The sequence below is a fragment of the Nannospalax galili genome, unplaced genomic scaffold (assembly GCF_000622305.1).
Source record: "Nannospalax galili isolate Female #2095 unplaced genomic scaffold, S.galili_v1.0 scaffold1027, whole genome shotgun sequence".
Lineage (NCBI taxonomy): Eukaryota > Metazoa > Chordata > Mammalia > Rodentia > Spalacidae > Nannospalax > Nannospalax galili.
Window position 1 is genome coordinate 867,245 of NW_008355723.1, and position 16,915 is coordinate 884,159.

Genomic DNA, 16,915 nt, shown 5'->3' on the forward strand with positions numbered 1-16,915 from the left:
AAAACCCAGGATAGAACGAGGGAAATGGGCAGCAGGCCCCAAGCCTAACCAAAAAGCTATTGGTAACTGATTACTGCTGGGTGAGGGAGAGTAGATCTTCTTTAAGGAAGTGACTCTAGCTAGGCCGACTAGACTCCAGTGGATGAACTTGCACCAAGGGACATCTGGGTACAAATATTTGACCGGCTAGGACTTAATGTATATGACAGAATGCATGAGGAGCTCTGGGAGACACGGATGGGGGAGGGGTCTAAATTTGATTAAGATCTATTAAATGAAATGCACAAAAACTCAATAAAAATATTTTTTAAAATTCCAAAAACATAAAATAAAAATTCCTTGATTTTATTCTTTGAAGATTCAGGTTCGGTGTGTATTAGGTGAGGACCTATAGGAATCTACATATTTAGTCACCTTTTGGTGCACTTTTAAGGAACTTTAGAAAATTTATATTTATTTATTTATATTTATTTGTGTGTATGTGTGTGGGTATGCATGCCACAGCATGCATGTTGAGGCCAGAGCACAACTTTGTAGATTCAGTTGGCTTCTTCGACCTCTTGAGTCTCAGGGATCAAACTGAAGTCATCAGACTTGGGGGCAAGTGCCTTCCCCTGATGAGCCGTCTCTCTGAGCAGTACTTAGTTGACTTTCATGTGATTCTGGGAGGCCCGTATTGGGACTCCAGTGTTAACCGGAGCCAGTGATTAGCGTTCTGCTCTCTGCTAAGCTTGCTTTATGACAGTTTCCAAAACTGACTAGATACCTGCTGCAGCAAAGCAAAGTCAGGAGAAAGCCTGGGCCGTGGAGGAGACCGGGAGTTCTGATCTGTAACACATAGCTCAAGGCGAGGAGAGAAAGCAGCGTGCCACCCTTGCCAAGGGTAGATTGATCCGAAACAGCAGCTCAGGCAGGACAGACCATGATCTAGGAACACTGGCTCTCCCTCCCATGCATGGGCAGCCGGAGAGCAGAACTGGCAGCATCTTAGCTTCATTTTGGAAAACATCATTTGGAAGTAAAGAATTGCACTTGAAATATTACAAAACAGTATTTGAGAGAATACAACTTTAAAAATGTACATAGAAAATGTAACCGTGAGTCACCATAAATAATGGCAAAGACAAGAGATTGTGGTATGTCATGTTTTGCAAAGTAAGAGCTGGAAGGGGTCTTTAAAACCTTTCAGTAAAGGCGTTTTTAGTTACTTCTGAGGGGATAGCTTGACCTGAGCAACTCTAGCTCTGGAAGTAAAGATCGTTCCTCCTACTGATGACATCTGTTGTTTTGTGGGTCTAGAATCCCTCTTTTGTTCTTAACAGCACTTTAATTTTACTGTAGGGAATCATTTTTAGTCCACATGGTTCTCATCCATGGGTTCCAGGGAAAAGCACATGATCCAGGCTCGGCCAGTCAGAGCATTCTATCTTTAACCACAACGATTTTCTCAGATATAGGCACTGGGCCAGTGAACATCAGACCTGAGCTTTCACTAGAAGGACCAAGAAAGATTAGTTCCCTGGGCATGGCTAACCTGATAGGACTGATACTGGAGCTGCTTATGAGTGTCTCACTACCATAGAAAAAAGAAGACAGGATGACGTCCAGATAGAAGAAAACAGAGCTAAGGATCGGAGAATGACAGATTTATGGAAACATCATCCGGGTTCAGTCATTTCATGTTTCAGCTGGCAGGGTTAGGTTTCAAAAACAGAGCCAAAAGGACTCTAACTACCAAGGCACAGAGAATAGAATCTAGGGTAGAGAAATGGTCATGTGTATTTGGAAAAATTCTGATAATTTTGATAAAACCACTGAGGATAGATGGCATTTGAGACAGGGAAATGGGAGTCTGTTTTTCCTCACTGGAGTGTTTCTGCTTGAGAATTCCACAGGCTAAGGCAGGGAGCTGGACCATAGTCTCATGGCTAGAATGAAGTAAACCTGAGTTCAATTCTGCCATTTTTAGATAAAAAAAATACAATGTATCTTTTTTTAGAAGCAAAGATACACATCACTTCTTAATATAACTTCTGACAGACAGAGAATGTGATAGGATTGTTTCACTTTACCATTTAGAGAGACTTGACTTTTATAAGCACAAAAGGTAGACAGAAATCCGAAGAGCCATTGTCCACAGTGTTCCCTTCACTAATATAACCATTGACCACATTGGAACAAAAACAAGTTCTATCAAAATAGAAGTAATTTCCCAGAGGCCAAAGTACCTCTCTTCATATCACAGGCCTGGATTTTGCTGTGGAACGCAAGAAGGCTTTTGGTGCCTCACTCTAGGCATCTGCCCTCTGCACGGTAGGTAAGTTCGCTGACTGTACTGGCATAAATCCCTGGGTTTTTATTCTATCTCTTCTTTTAGAAGCCCATATACATTCCTCAGTGATCATGGAGAAGGATGAGATGGTATATATAAGTCTTCCTGTCACCCTGCAGCTCCTATACGGCCCCGCATCACTGCATAAATTACCTAGTACCAACCTTGAGAGCTGAATGGGGTGGCCCAGTGCAGGCCCTGTTGGAACTGTTGAGCGTAACATGGAGGTATTAAGAATAGCCGCCTCAGGCCAGGGAGATGGCTCAGTGGGTGAAAAGTGCTGGCCGTGCAAGCCTGATGACCTGAGTTAGATGCCTGGAACACCCTCAGAAGGAGAGGACCAGTTCCTGAAAGTTGTTCCTCTGAACCTTCCACATGCACTGTGACACCTGTGCACAGACATTCACACAGACATACACATACACAGACACAGACACACAGACACAGACACAGACACGCACACAGACACACACACAGACACACACACAGACACAGACACGCACACAGACACACACACAGACACACACACACACACACACACACACACACACACACCATAAATAATAATAAATAAAAACCAAGTAAAGGGACCAGAGCAATGGCTCTGTGAGTAAAAGTGCCTGCTGCCAAGCCTGACCACTACAGCGGTCAGGACCCACACGGTGGGAGGAGACTGGTTCCACTGACTTCCACGTGTTACCACAGCACTTACTCTTCTCCCACATACACACACACACAGAATAAAGAAGCAAAATGTGAAAATATTAAAAATAAATAAATAAATTTTTTAGAAGAGTAGCCATCTTGTAGGATAGTCCTGAGGTTTAGATTTAATTTAGCAACTTGCTTTATAAATATCATTATTCAAATTTTATGGGATTTTTGAGATGAGGTCCCCCTATAACCCCAGCTGACCTGGAACTCACTATGTACTGTAGACCAAGCTGGCCTTGATCTCATAGAGATTCACCTGCCTCTGCTTCCTGAGTGCTGGGATTAAAGGTGCACACCGCCACACCTGGCATTATTCATATTTTATAGTGCAACATTGACTAGCTTGTCTATACTCAGAAAACTAGTAAAAAAGCTACACTAAGATAAAACACAGGCTTGCTTAACTGTAAAACATATGTCACTGCTCTATTGCCAGAGAGAGAGAGAGAGAGAGAGAGAGAGAGAGAGAGGAATATTGAAGGTACCAGCAGGACCAATTGGCCTACAGGCAAAAAGCAAAACCAAAAATAAAACTCTGGAAAACATGGGTCATGCCATTAGGGTCTCTGTTAGACTCTTAAAGGATTTACTTCTGTTGTGTTTGTACATATTTTGTATTTTGTTTTTTTAAATATGCTTGGAAGTTTTGCAAATCCTTTAAGGAAAGGGATAATTTTTTGATCAGTTTGTTTTCTTTATATCATCTACTACAGTGATTTATACATAGTAGGTGTTCAATGAACATTGTTAATGAAATTGAACTTGTGTCCTTGGGGATGATTACTTACCAGCAACTCTGTGCTACTGGGGCACTTCAGGTCCTCGGAGCGTGTATGTGTACCTGGCAGCTTACAGAGTTCTGAACTTTTCTATTTCGTTGTTGAGCTCTTCCTAGAGTGGTGCCAATGATGGACAACATCCAAATGAATCTTTGTTCTTTAATTAGATCTATAACTGTGAGCAAGTTATCCATCCTTCTAATGCTTTCTCATCTGTAGAAAAATGTTATTATTATAGAATTATAGAGGAAGGGATGATAATACAGACATGCAGGCATGCACCACCACATCCGGCTCAGGATATTTTGTTTATAATTGGTAAGTATATATGGATATACAGGGTGAAAGAAGGGAAATATAAACGATTCCAGTGCCTGGGAGCAGTTTTGCTGAGAATTGTCATTTACAGCCTCAGCTACAGAGACCGCTCCCCATGGGTATCTCTGCTTAGCTAGCTGACTGTGGATCTGAGTTTCTGTCTGGGCTAGGCATTTCAAAGGGCACAGACTTTCTGAAAGCACTACTGTCAAGTTTCCTGCCCCCTTTGCTCTTGACTTTCCGGTAATTCACAGCCAGGGTTCTCTGTAGGGCTGAGAACTCACTGGAAGGAACACATATGCAAAGAGGAATGCTGAAGCAGTTTGTCTTGAGTGATTTGATTTCTGCCAGTCTTATGGGCCCCCTACAAAGTAGCATGTTTTAGGGGCTTAAGCTTCAGGTGGGGTGGGATGGAAGAGTCACCAGAGCCTAGGACATAGTCTTGACCTTCAGGAACATAGAGCCTGCTAGGAACGATAGATTAGCACTTAACCATGTGCAAGGCAGACTGAATTATGACTCCTACTTGTGATAAAAGCTGGGAAAGTGAGAAGGAGAAATCACATCTAACCAGCTAGCTGTGGACTAAAATGCCAACATGTAGAAAATTGGGGAAATTTCAGGCGTTATAGGTGGTTGAGTAGCCAGGGCACAGAGTCATGCAGTGCTTAAATGAGATGATGGGAAAACTGTGAGGGGAGCAAGAGCATGGGCAAAGTGGAGAGTGTCGGAGTAGGGGGAGAGGGGCATATTAGGATTTCACAGTGTGGCTTCTCTGAAGGGGCACCAATCACGTTAAAACAACTTGATAACACCCATTACCACTGACGTATTATTTATAAGGGGAGTTGAGTAGGTTGAGCTGTAATTAACTAGTGCAGTGTCCCTATCAATAAGCTCCTATGACCAATGCCAGACCAAGAAGCATTTAGAATCAGTTTGAGAGGAAATAACACAACTTTAAGACATTGCCACAACAACTAAGCCTGTGATCTTAGTAATTCCTAACAATTTTAACTTCAAAAATATTGATTTAAATAAAATTGGAAATATGCCGATCCAAAATACATCAGAAATCTTTTAATTTCCATGGCCCCAAACTTTTTAATATATTGTACTTTTGTTTTTAAAGTTCAGAAGTCCTTTAGGGTCTACTTGAAATAATTTTTTAATTAATTTGAGAAGAGTCAGCGAAATTGAAGACAGAGCTACAGAAATTCTAAAGAGTGAACTGCAAAAAACAAACAGGAAAAGAGATTGGCTCCCCAGTGCTTCCACCATATCTCCATTATAGTACATTTCACTTGAACATTCTTGGTTGGAGATCATTTTTTAAAAAGTACAGAGATCCCTTCAAATTGAAGTAAATAAAGTGTATGTGCATGTGTGTGTTTGTATGTCGGTCTCTGTATACGTCTGTGTCTGTACTAGGGGCATTAAACGGAAAGTAGCTCAAAGAATTCAAGGACAGGCAGTACCACCAGATCTCATGATATGCGAGGCAAGAAACAATCACTAGGCAGCTGCTCTGTTTTCTTTTCCCCCAGTCTTTCCCCTGCCTTCTCCCTCCCTCCTCTCTCCGTGGTGGACATGTTGCACTGCCCAGATGCCCATTCGGGAATATAGGACTTACTTTCCCAGCTTCAAGGAGTGGAACCAGAAGCTGGGCTCAGCTGTTAACGCTCTTCAGGGATCGCTTTGGCTAAGCAGCAGTCGCGCCTGAGGCCTACCCTTCCTTCCAGGAATAGCTATATCCTAAGCAGATTCCCTCTCTATAAAAGCACGTTTTCTTGTTTGTTCTTGGGACAACTGAGAAGAGATATCTCAGTCTCAGAGCTCTCTATAGAGCTGCTGGATGCTTTTTCTCCGATTGTGTCTCAACAGAGCTTCTCCCTCTGCTCAGTCCTGCCTCCCGCCCCTCCTTCCCAGAGGTGGGTTTCGAGAGTGCTCCCCTGTGACTATTTGCAGGATAGTCTTACAGAGTAGGCTTCTCGGGGAGTTCACCCTGGAACGCCACACCTCATTTTCCTAGTACTGTCCCTCCCTCCCTGGTTCTCCTCTGTGCCCCTCTTCTGTCCTTTGCTTTGCCTGTTCCTGGCCTTTCTGTTCCTCCTTTCCTCTTTCTCAGCTCTTTTCCTCAGACTGTGCAGATTCTCTCTTCTTCTTTCTGAACTTCTGTATCATTCCCTTCTGACTCTTCTGACCAGCACCCTCCGTTCTGGTATACCACAACTGCTCAAAAGACGGTGGCTTCAGCCCCTCAGTAGCCATGGTGGTGGCCTATGCTCTTGGCACCCGAACCAGACTCTCCTACTCCTATGAACTCGTTCTAGAGCTACTGGTATATTGCCCAATGCCAGCTTATGTGCTCCATTCTCTGGAGGACTGTCCTTTCCTGGCTGCCTGAGAATGATGCCAGTACCCTTTGACTAGTGATGGGCATCCCAGGCCATCCTCCATGAACACACTGTGGTGTAATTCATGCTCTTGAGTCTGCATGGGATCTGCCTGAGGCCAGGCTTCTCTTTGCCTGACATCCTTTCCGGGCCTATATTTCTCGTCTCACACCCTCAGCAAATCCCTATGTTTCTAGAAAGCCTGATTTAAGATCCTCACCTTGCAAATCTGGTGCAGCTTCTCAAAGTTCCAACCTCTGCGGTCCTAGCTCCAAATATCCAGGAGAGAGCAGACAAGGCTGAACCCCTGGACTGGGAATTCACTACAGGTGGGGCCATCTGTGGCTGGAGGGGATAGAGTTGTGTAGGATATTGTAGGTAAGGGGCACAGAAAAGGGCGGGCAATGCTTATGAAAGCAGATGTACCTCAGACTTTCTTGTGCTCATTTTTCTCTGTCTCCCTTCTGTTATCTTGCCCAACAAATCTCGGGTTTGAGTTGGAGAGTGAGCTTTTCAAAGTTAGCATCCTGTGACAGAAAGGGGACTGGACTGAGTAACAGGTGGCCTGAATGACAGTCCTAACAACCAGCTCACCTCACAACTCTGTGTTTTGGACTTAAGAGCATTTAGAAGGCTGATTTACCAACACTGAATTGTAAATGTTTCTCTGGAAAGTAACAGTAGAATGTAGATATTTGGTCTCTGCCTTCTGTTGCTCAGGGCAGGATAAGAGCACTGAAATCGCAATAATAAAAGAAGTTCTTTGGGCTGAAGAGATGGCTCAGTGGTTAAGAGCACTGACTACTCTTTCAGAGGACCCGGGTTCGATTTCCAGTACCCATGTGGCAGATACAAACCGTCCTTAACTCCAGTTCCAGGGGAATCCAGAGTCCTCTTCTGACCTCTGCGGCATTGCACGACACAAGAGCACTTACTTATACGCAGGCAATACATTCATACACATAAAATAAAAATAATAAATAAAATATTTTTTAAAAAGTATTTAAAAGAAGCTCTTTAAAAGGTAGGATGTGAGCCCCAAAGGTGCAGTATGCTGGGAGTGGAGCCTATCAGCAACAACTACCCTTTGAAGAGTCTCTACACAGGCCATTCTGTTGTAAGCATTTTATGTAGTTTTCTGATTACTGCTGCTGTGCAATAAATCACCCCAAAACATAGCCATTTAAAACAACCGCTTTATTATGCTCATAGAGTCTGTGGGTGGGGAATTTGGAAAGGGATAATTCGGAGGGCTTGTTTGCTCTGTAACACCTGCAGCCTCTGGCGGGAAGGTCTGATGTCTGACAATAACTTGACAGTAGGGTCTGGAATCATCGCAGACATCACAGGACTGACAGTTGATGATGGCCGTGGTTGAGACACCCACTGGATTGATGGAAGCACCAGCAGGTGATTGCTGCATGGGATTTGGGCTTTAGTACAGATTTGTGGCCTCAGGCTAGTAAGACTCCTTGGCTGGATGCGCAGGCTCTGCAGGCAAGTCTCTCAATTTACAAGGCAAGAGCTCATGGTTTTTATAACCTACCCCTAGAGGTGAAACTGTATTACTTCCACCACTTTCCATGAATTACAGACAAGTCACATTCAGATTAAGGATTGGTGATTTAGGTGCCACCTCTTAATGAGGTGGGGGCAAGGTCTCACAAAGTATAGGGATGGGAGGTATTGAGAAATTTGAGAAATACCATATATACATACTGTCTCATTTAATTCTTGTCTTCTCATTGGAAATAGGTATTATTCACCTTTACAAATGAAGAAGCAGGCTCAGGTGTGTTAAATACCTTGCCTGTGGCAAAGCCAGTGCATGGCAGAGCTGGACTTCAACCTAGACTGTACAAAGCAAGAGTCCTCCAACAATATATGGCAGTGCTTATCAGAACAAAGGAAGAGACATTCCCAGGCTAGTTCTCCTATGTTCAAGATTACAAGTGGGTTAGATCTCATCTCCCTCTAATCTGGAAGCCAGACCTAGCATCTTTCCTATATGCGCAACAGAATCCAGTCCTCATGTACAATGCCCCAGGGGGTTGCTTCTTGAAGACTGTGTCATTATTATGTGAACCTCTGATGCCTCAGTCTATACGATCTATACTGGGCATGGGAAGCAGCTGTCTGCCTGCCCCTACCCAATGGGGAACATAAGCAAGCTCTAACCTCTCCATAAAGGCGGCACACACAACCAGTTTGTACCAGCAGTATTGTCTCTGCACAATCTTTAGAAATCACATCTTCCCTTTAAGTTCAAACAAGGAGCACATCTTCCCACACATCATCCCTGTTACTCCCATGAAACTTAAAGGCTAGAATGTTTGGATAATTCTTGGCACTCACTGTTTAATATATAGATTTTTGTATTATAGATTATTGTATTTGGGCTGATCCCCATTCTTTTTCTAAGACTCCAGAAGGAGTCCTACCCTTCCATATTAACTGCCCACAACCACACTGCATTTCTTTTTTTTGAGGCAGGGACTCCCTATAGCCCCAGGTGGCCTGGAACTCACTATGTAGACCAGGCTAACCTTGATCTCACAGGCATTGTGCTAAGTACTAATGACCCAGGTGATCCCAAAGCAGGAATACCAAATGAGCCTGTAGGTACTGTGAGGCAAGTCAGTGACTAGAAGGGAAGCATTCTCCATCAGATTAAGTGGCCTTCAGAATGGGTATGAATGAGGCAAGTGCTGTACATAAGGCTACAATCTATCAGCTGTCAGATGATTCTGTCAGATATTTAGAAAGTCCCTGATTAGAGGTTACTAATCCTAGATCTTAAATTTCTTCTGTAAAATGACTGAGTGCTTTTTTTAGCTGAGTTTATCAGGTAGGAAAGGGTGGTCTTTCTCATTTTATATTAGTCTTAACATAATGGGCAAAAATCTCTCTCGTTTTGATACTGTCACCTAGAAGTGCTTCTAAAAGTCATGAATATTCAAAATCCACTGAGATAACACAGATAAACCTGTTTACAAATTCTGGGAAATCACTTTCATTTATAGCTTTACTTATTATTCACACCAAAAATCCTTGATCCAAATATAATCCTATCGTATAAAACTATTTCTTCAACATACAGTCAACAAGAATCAAACAACTCTTATAAATAATTACCTTTGGGATATGAAAGAAAATGTAAACATTTTATTTGGCAGTTGTTTCTGAGCACATGAATAAATAAATGGAAAAGTACATATTAATATTTCTTTTTGGAGTAACAGATACCATTGAACGCTTATTTACACGTCTTCACTGCAAAGAACAGTTACACAATGAAATTTTGTCTTATAAAAGGTAGCTTTCCACACCACTGGACTGGACAGTTAAGGATGGCGATACTGGTAGTGTTGGCTCTAGCAGTCTCAATGTTGAAAGGCGTTCATCTGCAAGTGTGGTAAGAAGAGTCATCATGCATTGAGTTCATCCAGGTCACACACTGTAGTTTCCGATGGCAGCCATGGAATTTGGTGTCTCATGCGCTTAAGTCAACTATGACATGTTTGTAAATCTGCGTATTTCCCTTAAAACTGGAAGCAAAAAGAAAATTACGCTTATTAATGGACACATGTGTGAATGATCTTGGTGCCTGAACATTTAACTCCTGAAATTTCACAAATTTGGCTTTCTCTGCATCCCAGTTATATACTTGAGTAAAAGAGTAATCACTTCCGAGAATTGCATATTGGTAATTATTTATCTGAAGAGGCTGGAACACCATGGATCCTCGAGATGGCATCCTCTGAATGTCCTGGAACGAGGAACCGCCCCATTTCATGACTTTGGAATCGCCAATGAATCTGGTCAAGCAAATATACACATCGCCTTTCACCGAGAAGTGCTTCACCGCATACACGTCCTCCATGTTAGGAATGTCAGTTTGGTTAGTGAATAATTGTGTTGCTTTGTTCCACTGGTAGATCACAGGACGCTGGGAACTACTGGACAGTATTAAATGAGGTGTTCTGAGGGTCAGCGGTGTTCTAGCTATTTCTAGATATTCCACATCAGTGTCCCTGTACCAGGCATGTAAGGATTGGTGGGAGTAGAATCCATTTCCGTTCCATTTATAAATAGTAGTAAACCCAGCTTTTGAACTGTCAGCAACGACAAAGTACCAGTTGTTTTCAATCTTGAATGTTTCAATGTCATTGGGTTTTCGGATTTTGAGAATTTCAATATCCTGGATTTTTATGAATTTGTTTGCAAAACCATCTCGCTTATAGATATGAGAGCCACCAAATAGCTGGGCCACAATGACATAGAGCTGGGTTTCAATGACTATAGGCTTGCACACCACAGTGGACGTGCCTGGGAAAAGACAAATGAGAGATTAGGTATGTGGCCATCCTGTTTTGAACATGTAAGCATGCAGCCTGTGGCCATACAATTTCCGTAAAAATCAGCCTAGAAGGAGAGATTCCCTTAGTTGGGCAGGACCAGTCTTGAAACCCAATGGCAGCAGTATCCTCAGGTTCTGTCTTTTTAACAACTGAGCCTTGTTATGAACAATGAAGTTGTTATTTCACATCCAACCTGCCCTAGACATTTAGGACATGTAGATAGAACTGAACTTTCTCTTCCCTTCCTTGCAGAGAGTATTGCTTTCCCTGACACACTGGAAGTTAATCACAGTGATTGTAACGAAAGATTGTCATTTATGAACATTTACTACAGGATTTGTCAAATCATCTCACTAAATTATCGCAACGATCTTGAGATAAATGTTACCTTCCCTTATCTTTGTGTTTGCTGTCCATGCTGGTTTCAAACTCTTAATTCACAATTCTCCTACCTCAGCCTCCTAAATGTTGAGATTAGAGGTGTGGATAACCACCATGCCCTGCTTTATCTTCCTTTTTCTAGATGAACAAACTAGAACTCGGAAAGGCTAAGTTGTGCTACCAGAAGGCAGAGTTGGGATTCAAACTGGGGCCTGCCAGAGTCTGTAAGCACTTTGGTTTTTGTTGTTGTTGTTGTTTTGTTGTTTTTGTTTTGTTTTGTTTTTTTGAGTCAGGGTCTTACTATGCAGCCCTGGCTGACCTGGAACTCACTAGGTAGACCAGACTGACCTCAAACTCATAGAGATCTGCCTTTCTCTTCCTTTGGAGTACTGGGATAAAAGGCATGTGCCACACCTGGCTAACCTTATTTTAAAGTTAAGAACGATGAGGACACAGTTAGGGAGACTGGTTTGCCTTGCTAGACTGGGCAGATCCTAGAGCAGAACTCGTTACTGTGGTCCAGTGCTTTCACTTGGAAGACAATTAATTCTCCTTTTAATGTATATTTAGCATGCTTGGCCCTATGCTAAGTTTCTTAAGTACATGATCACATTATCTTACTAACAACCCTATGTGTTGGATTTTAATCTCATTTTACCAGTAAAGAAATTAAAGATTAGCTAAGGTTTAGTGGATACTCTCAGGACACTTAGAAATAGTTGGGATTCGCCTCCCGCATACCATTCATCTTGGTCAAAGCCAGTTAACTTCCCACTCAAAAGTGTATTAGGCTTTCATACCTGTAATGTTATCATAATTCCGGAAGGTCTTTTCTACATGATCCCATTCAAGGAAAATGCATTTTCCAGTAAAAGGCTGAGCGATGACTACATATTCATCATTCATATAAGAAAACGTGTCGATGGACAGGGACTGATAAGGCAGGTCTTGAGATTTCGCAAATTCTGTAGAAACAGGAAACGATGAATAAAGGTGAGCTCATATTAATACCTCTTCCTTTGGCTAGATCTCAATTCCCCGTAAGAAATACATCTATTTTAGAGAACTAGTAAAATGGCAATTTTATTATGTTTTTAAGCACATGAAATTTTAAAGGTTCATAATTTTTAACAAATTAAATTGCTCAGATGGTTCTTAAGATATAAAAAAGAATCAAGTCTTAACTCATATATGCAAAGAAAAAGTAGCCTTTATTTTAAGTTTATGCTGTAAAGTGGTTTTTAAGGACAGTACCTGTAATAATACAATCAAAATCCTTGGAAGAGAGACTGTTGATTTTGCGCTTCTTGTACTCTGGGGGGCCTTCGCAGTAGATATCTTCCACAGTTGCATTGGTGTGACCGAGCCACTCCACCAGCCACTTCAGCTTACAGTCACAATTAAAAGAATTCCCTCTCAGGTCCCTGAAAGACAAACCGTGGCTGCTTTTGCAGTTCAAGAGTCCTGTCATGACCCAGGCATGACTCCAGCTTCAGCCTTAACCTGTGTAGCCTCAGTAATCTGTGTGGAACTTGACTGACCATTCAGTCGGGGCTCAGAGAGTGATCACAGAGTACCTTTAAAGGTCACCCCGGCTAACAGAACCTCATAACCTACTCCTTTGGATTCAAAAGTGTCTCAGTCTAATACAGTGCTGTCAGTAGAAATAATATATGAACCACATGCAGAAGTTACAATTTTCTGTAGCCACGCTAAAAATATGTAAAAAGAAACAGGTACAATTAATTTTAATAGTATGTTTTATTTATTTCAATACATTCAAAATTTTATCATCTGGATGCATAGTCAATATAAATTATTGAGCTATCTTATTAATCAATCAATATTCATTTTCTGTTTTTGTGCTATCTTTGAGGTTCACTGTATAGTTATACTTACATCTCAATTCAGATGCTAAATTCAAACCAGAAATAGGTGATTTGTATTTAGAGTCCATAAAATTTATAGTTGAAAAATAGATTTATCTCCCCTAATTGTTCCAAAAACAATTATCTTCCAATAATTAAATTTGAATCTTGGAAAATGAAAGGGCTTGAGTTCAGCTCAGAGGCAGAGTGCATGCTTAGCATATTAGCAGCCCTGGTTTCAATCCCCAGCACCAAAATAAATAAATGTAAAACTTAAAATACGGTGCCTCAGTTGTACTTGAAGCTCGTGTCAGGGGCCCAGTGGCAACAAGTGTCCAGCAGCCACCTTATGGACAGGGCAATAAGCTCTGAAGGACAGAGTGCAGTGACTTGTATTTAATTAAATCCAGTGAGCCACTGGCTTTTGTCTTCTTAGACATAATCCTGATCCTAGTCTGTGGTCTACATATTCCATTATAATAAGAAATGACTTTCACATGGCAGAGTTAATGCAAACATAAGACACACAATAGCTCATGTCCATAATAAACTATATGGCATAGTTTCAATTTCCATATATGACCCCCACTCACCAAGTTCTCTATTTGCACTGCTTCTGCCCAGGAATTACATTTCCCATTCTGTTCAAACAGAATTCATAATATAGGTGCTGCCTATCTTCATGCAGCACGTAAATAATTTTTTTTTTTTAGTCTTTTTGAGACATGGTCTCCCTGTAAGCCCCAGCTGGCCCGGAACTCGTTATGAAGACCAGGCTGGCCTCAAACTCACAGAGATCTGCCTGCCTCTGCCTTTCCATGCTGGGATTAAAGGTGTGTGTCATCATGCCTGGCACACAAATAATTTTTATATCCTCAAGTATTTAAATATTTTAAGAGCTATGTTCATTAAAACACACACACACACACACACACACACACACACACACACAAACAAGAAATGCACAAAAGGCAAGTATACAGGAATCCTTGTACTTCTAAGATAATTCTTGATTTGGGTTAAACTCATTATGGGATTCTCTAGAGAGACTGAGGCAGTTTTAAGTATTGGATCAACACAGGATGGAAAGAGGCCCCACCATGAACTATATCCCAAGTACACCATGGAGCATCATCTAACTTCCAAAGCATTCCCAGAAATGACCTCATCCCCCAAGAGTTCTCTGACCCAGAATAATGAGTATCAACCCTTCTAGGCTATTGTAAGCAAGAGCTGACAACTGATCTGTCAGGTCTCGCTCTAGGAAGTGTCTTGGCACTTGCTTGCAAATAAACCATTATTTGGGAATTGGGGTTATAAGTATGGAAGATGAGCTGAGGGAACATCGCAAAGAGCAAAGAAAGATTTTCATTTGCTTCACTATTTGAAGTTAAATGCTGGCCTTAGAAGGAAATTCTTGACTCAGAATTTTTTGGTCATTGGAGAAAGATGTTTGGAATATATATTCTCTAGCAAAGTAAATGGATAGTAAAAAATATTCTCAAATATCTTTTTATTTGTTCGTATGTACTACTTTATGACATTTGAATACCCTGCTAATGTTCTGAAAGACACTTAAGCCAACTAAATTGCTTTGAGAGGCTTAGGCATATAGCACTTGCTTAGCTTACAGCAAAGTATACAAATTCCTTACAAAGATCTTTCACTCTGAAGCTTAAAAGTCAAAGTTTGAAAGCTCTTTTGTTTGAAAAAGGGTCAAAAATAATTAAATTCATTCCCTTCCTGGGGTTTAAGCCAAATTCCTGGGGATTAAGCCTAGAGTTGTTGTTCAGTCTAATGAGAGAAAAAGCAAACTTTCTTCCCTCCCCCAACTTCCTGCTCCGTTTCTGTTGACTGACCAACCCTTGGGTATAACCTTTCGTCTTATTCTGTCAGTTTCCCAGACTCCTTTATGTTTTTTCTTTGTAGCCCCATTTCCTGGACCTCATGAGAAAAAGGGATCTTGAAGTTTTTGTGGAGGTCTCTTCTTCTCCGGCTCCCTCAGAGACCCTTATTATCCCCCTTATAGAAAGGCACATACTTTGTCAAAGTAATGCCTGGGTATTGTGAATCCGGAATTTCCCGTGGTAAATCACAAAGAAATCTCAGATTTAGTCTATGTAGATTTAAGATTTAAACCAATTAGAACATTCTAATTTAATTCTAAAGCCATTTTACTTTTAAATTGATAATTTAAAAATACTAATCATCAATACCAGGTTTCCTTATTAATTACAGCAAATTAATAAGTGATTTCTTGGGTCCTCTTACACATTTGTTAAAGAATCCAGGCCTTTGAAAATATCTTTTGGGAGTGTCTGGAGATTGTTGTTTGCGAGACTCCTGAAAAAAGAAAGAAAGAAAGCATGATATAAACTGTAATGACAAATTAAATAAATGCACTGATGACAAAACTTATGAGTCCCTTTTATCGCTTGCAGTCTATTAAACTGTGTGTAGTACTTTTGTTTTTCCTTTTAAGCTACTGCTCAAATTCCTGTTGTTTATTTTCAATTTCTGGTCTCTTTTCCCCAACATCCACTTAGCATTGATCTAACACTTCATATTGATTTAGGGCAATAACAACAGTAAACCAGCACAGAATGATGCTTAGGCACCCCTCTTTATAATCATATCACGAGATTCACACTTGCAGAGGTGCAACCCAGAGGATGTCTCCCAGATAACTGACTAAACTGATGGTAGTGTGCACCTCTAAAGGCCCTCTTCTTTTCACTGGGGCTTTGACTTCCTTCCTCCTCCTCTCTCCTTACACCAGAGAACAGCTAAACCTTCAGTTGCTAGTATTAAGGGCACAATCCCTTGCCTTCACATATGTTCTTTTTTCCAAAGGACATGTCCTCTGTTTCTGGTTTTCAGCTTTGGGTTCCAGTCATTCCATCTCTGGAAAGCGCATTCTCATGAATATCCATCCCCGGATCCTCCTTAATCGTTTCTTTCTTTCCCTTTCTTCTGGGCCTTACACTGTTACAGAATTGTTTTCTTTTTCTCTCTTACTATTTGTAGGTCCAAAATAACTAGAATGATCCTGATCATGGTTAATGAAGTCGGAAGTAGTTCTGACAATATCAAGCAACTGGAAAGGTATACATGTTACAGAAAGGCATATGTAATGAAGCGCTGGGAAGGGCACCAGGTACTCAGAATTTCTGCGTTTTGCCAGCACGTATTATGTACTTTCTTACAGTTTTTATTATTTACAATAAAAATTAAAACTACAATGGAAGAACCTCTGCTGTTGGCCTCAAGTCCTTGAAAATCCTCTCAACTTCCCTTGAAAACACTCTCAAATGTCCTCGGTGTCTTTCGCTTGCTCTAATTAGAGATTTTTCAAGTGCAAACATTCATGATTTTTAGAATTTGTTTTTTAAGTTAATTATGCTGTATTTAGAAATTACTACTGGATGCCAAAACTTTTTCAATGAACTATGGAATATAAGAATTGGAAAAGAATCAGAAAGTTCAAGTCTCAGTGACAATGAATTTGGTAATGAAAAGCACAGTTTCGGGTTCCAGTGCCACTCAGAGCTAGGCAGAAATCATGATTCTACCACTTACCAGCTGTCTGATTTTGATTCACATCTTCTTTAATAGTCGTGGTCCTCTGGGTCTAGAATGTCTCCTACAGGCCCATGTGCTAGAAGCTTGTTCCCCAACCCCCATGGTGCTATTGAGAAATGGTGGAAATGTTAAGAAGTGAGGCCCAGTGGGAGATCACTTGGGATGTGTATGAGTATTTTGCTTG

At 41.2% G+C, this 16,915-nt stretch overlaps 1 protein-coding gene across 3 annotated transcripts in view; it reads right to left on the bottom strand.

Annotated features, from left to right (window-relative positions):
- Positions 1-9,667: 9,667 nt before the first annotated feature.
- Positions 9,668-16,915, bottom strand: part of Lgi1 (leucine rich glioma inactivated 1) — a 39,274-nt gene continuing 32,026 nt past the window's right edge. For 2 of the 3 annotated variants that reach the window (XM_008853084.3, XM_008853085.2), the window contains 4 exons: positions 15,421-15,492; positions 12,536-12,705; positions 12,082-12,246; positions 9,668-10,868 (listed from right to left, as the gene is read on the bottom strand). In XM_008853084.3, the coding sequence (XP_008851306.1) occupies positions 10,033-10,868; positions 12,082-12,246; positions 12,536-12,705; positions 15,421-15,492 (1,243 nt within the window). In that variant the 3' untranslated portion in view covers positions 9,668-10,032. The remainder of the gene's footprint in view (positions 10,869-12,081; positions 12,247-12,535; positions 12,706-15,420; positions 15,493-16,915) is intronic. The other variant, XM_017803184.1, reaches the window with a different exon arrangement.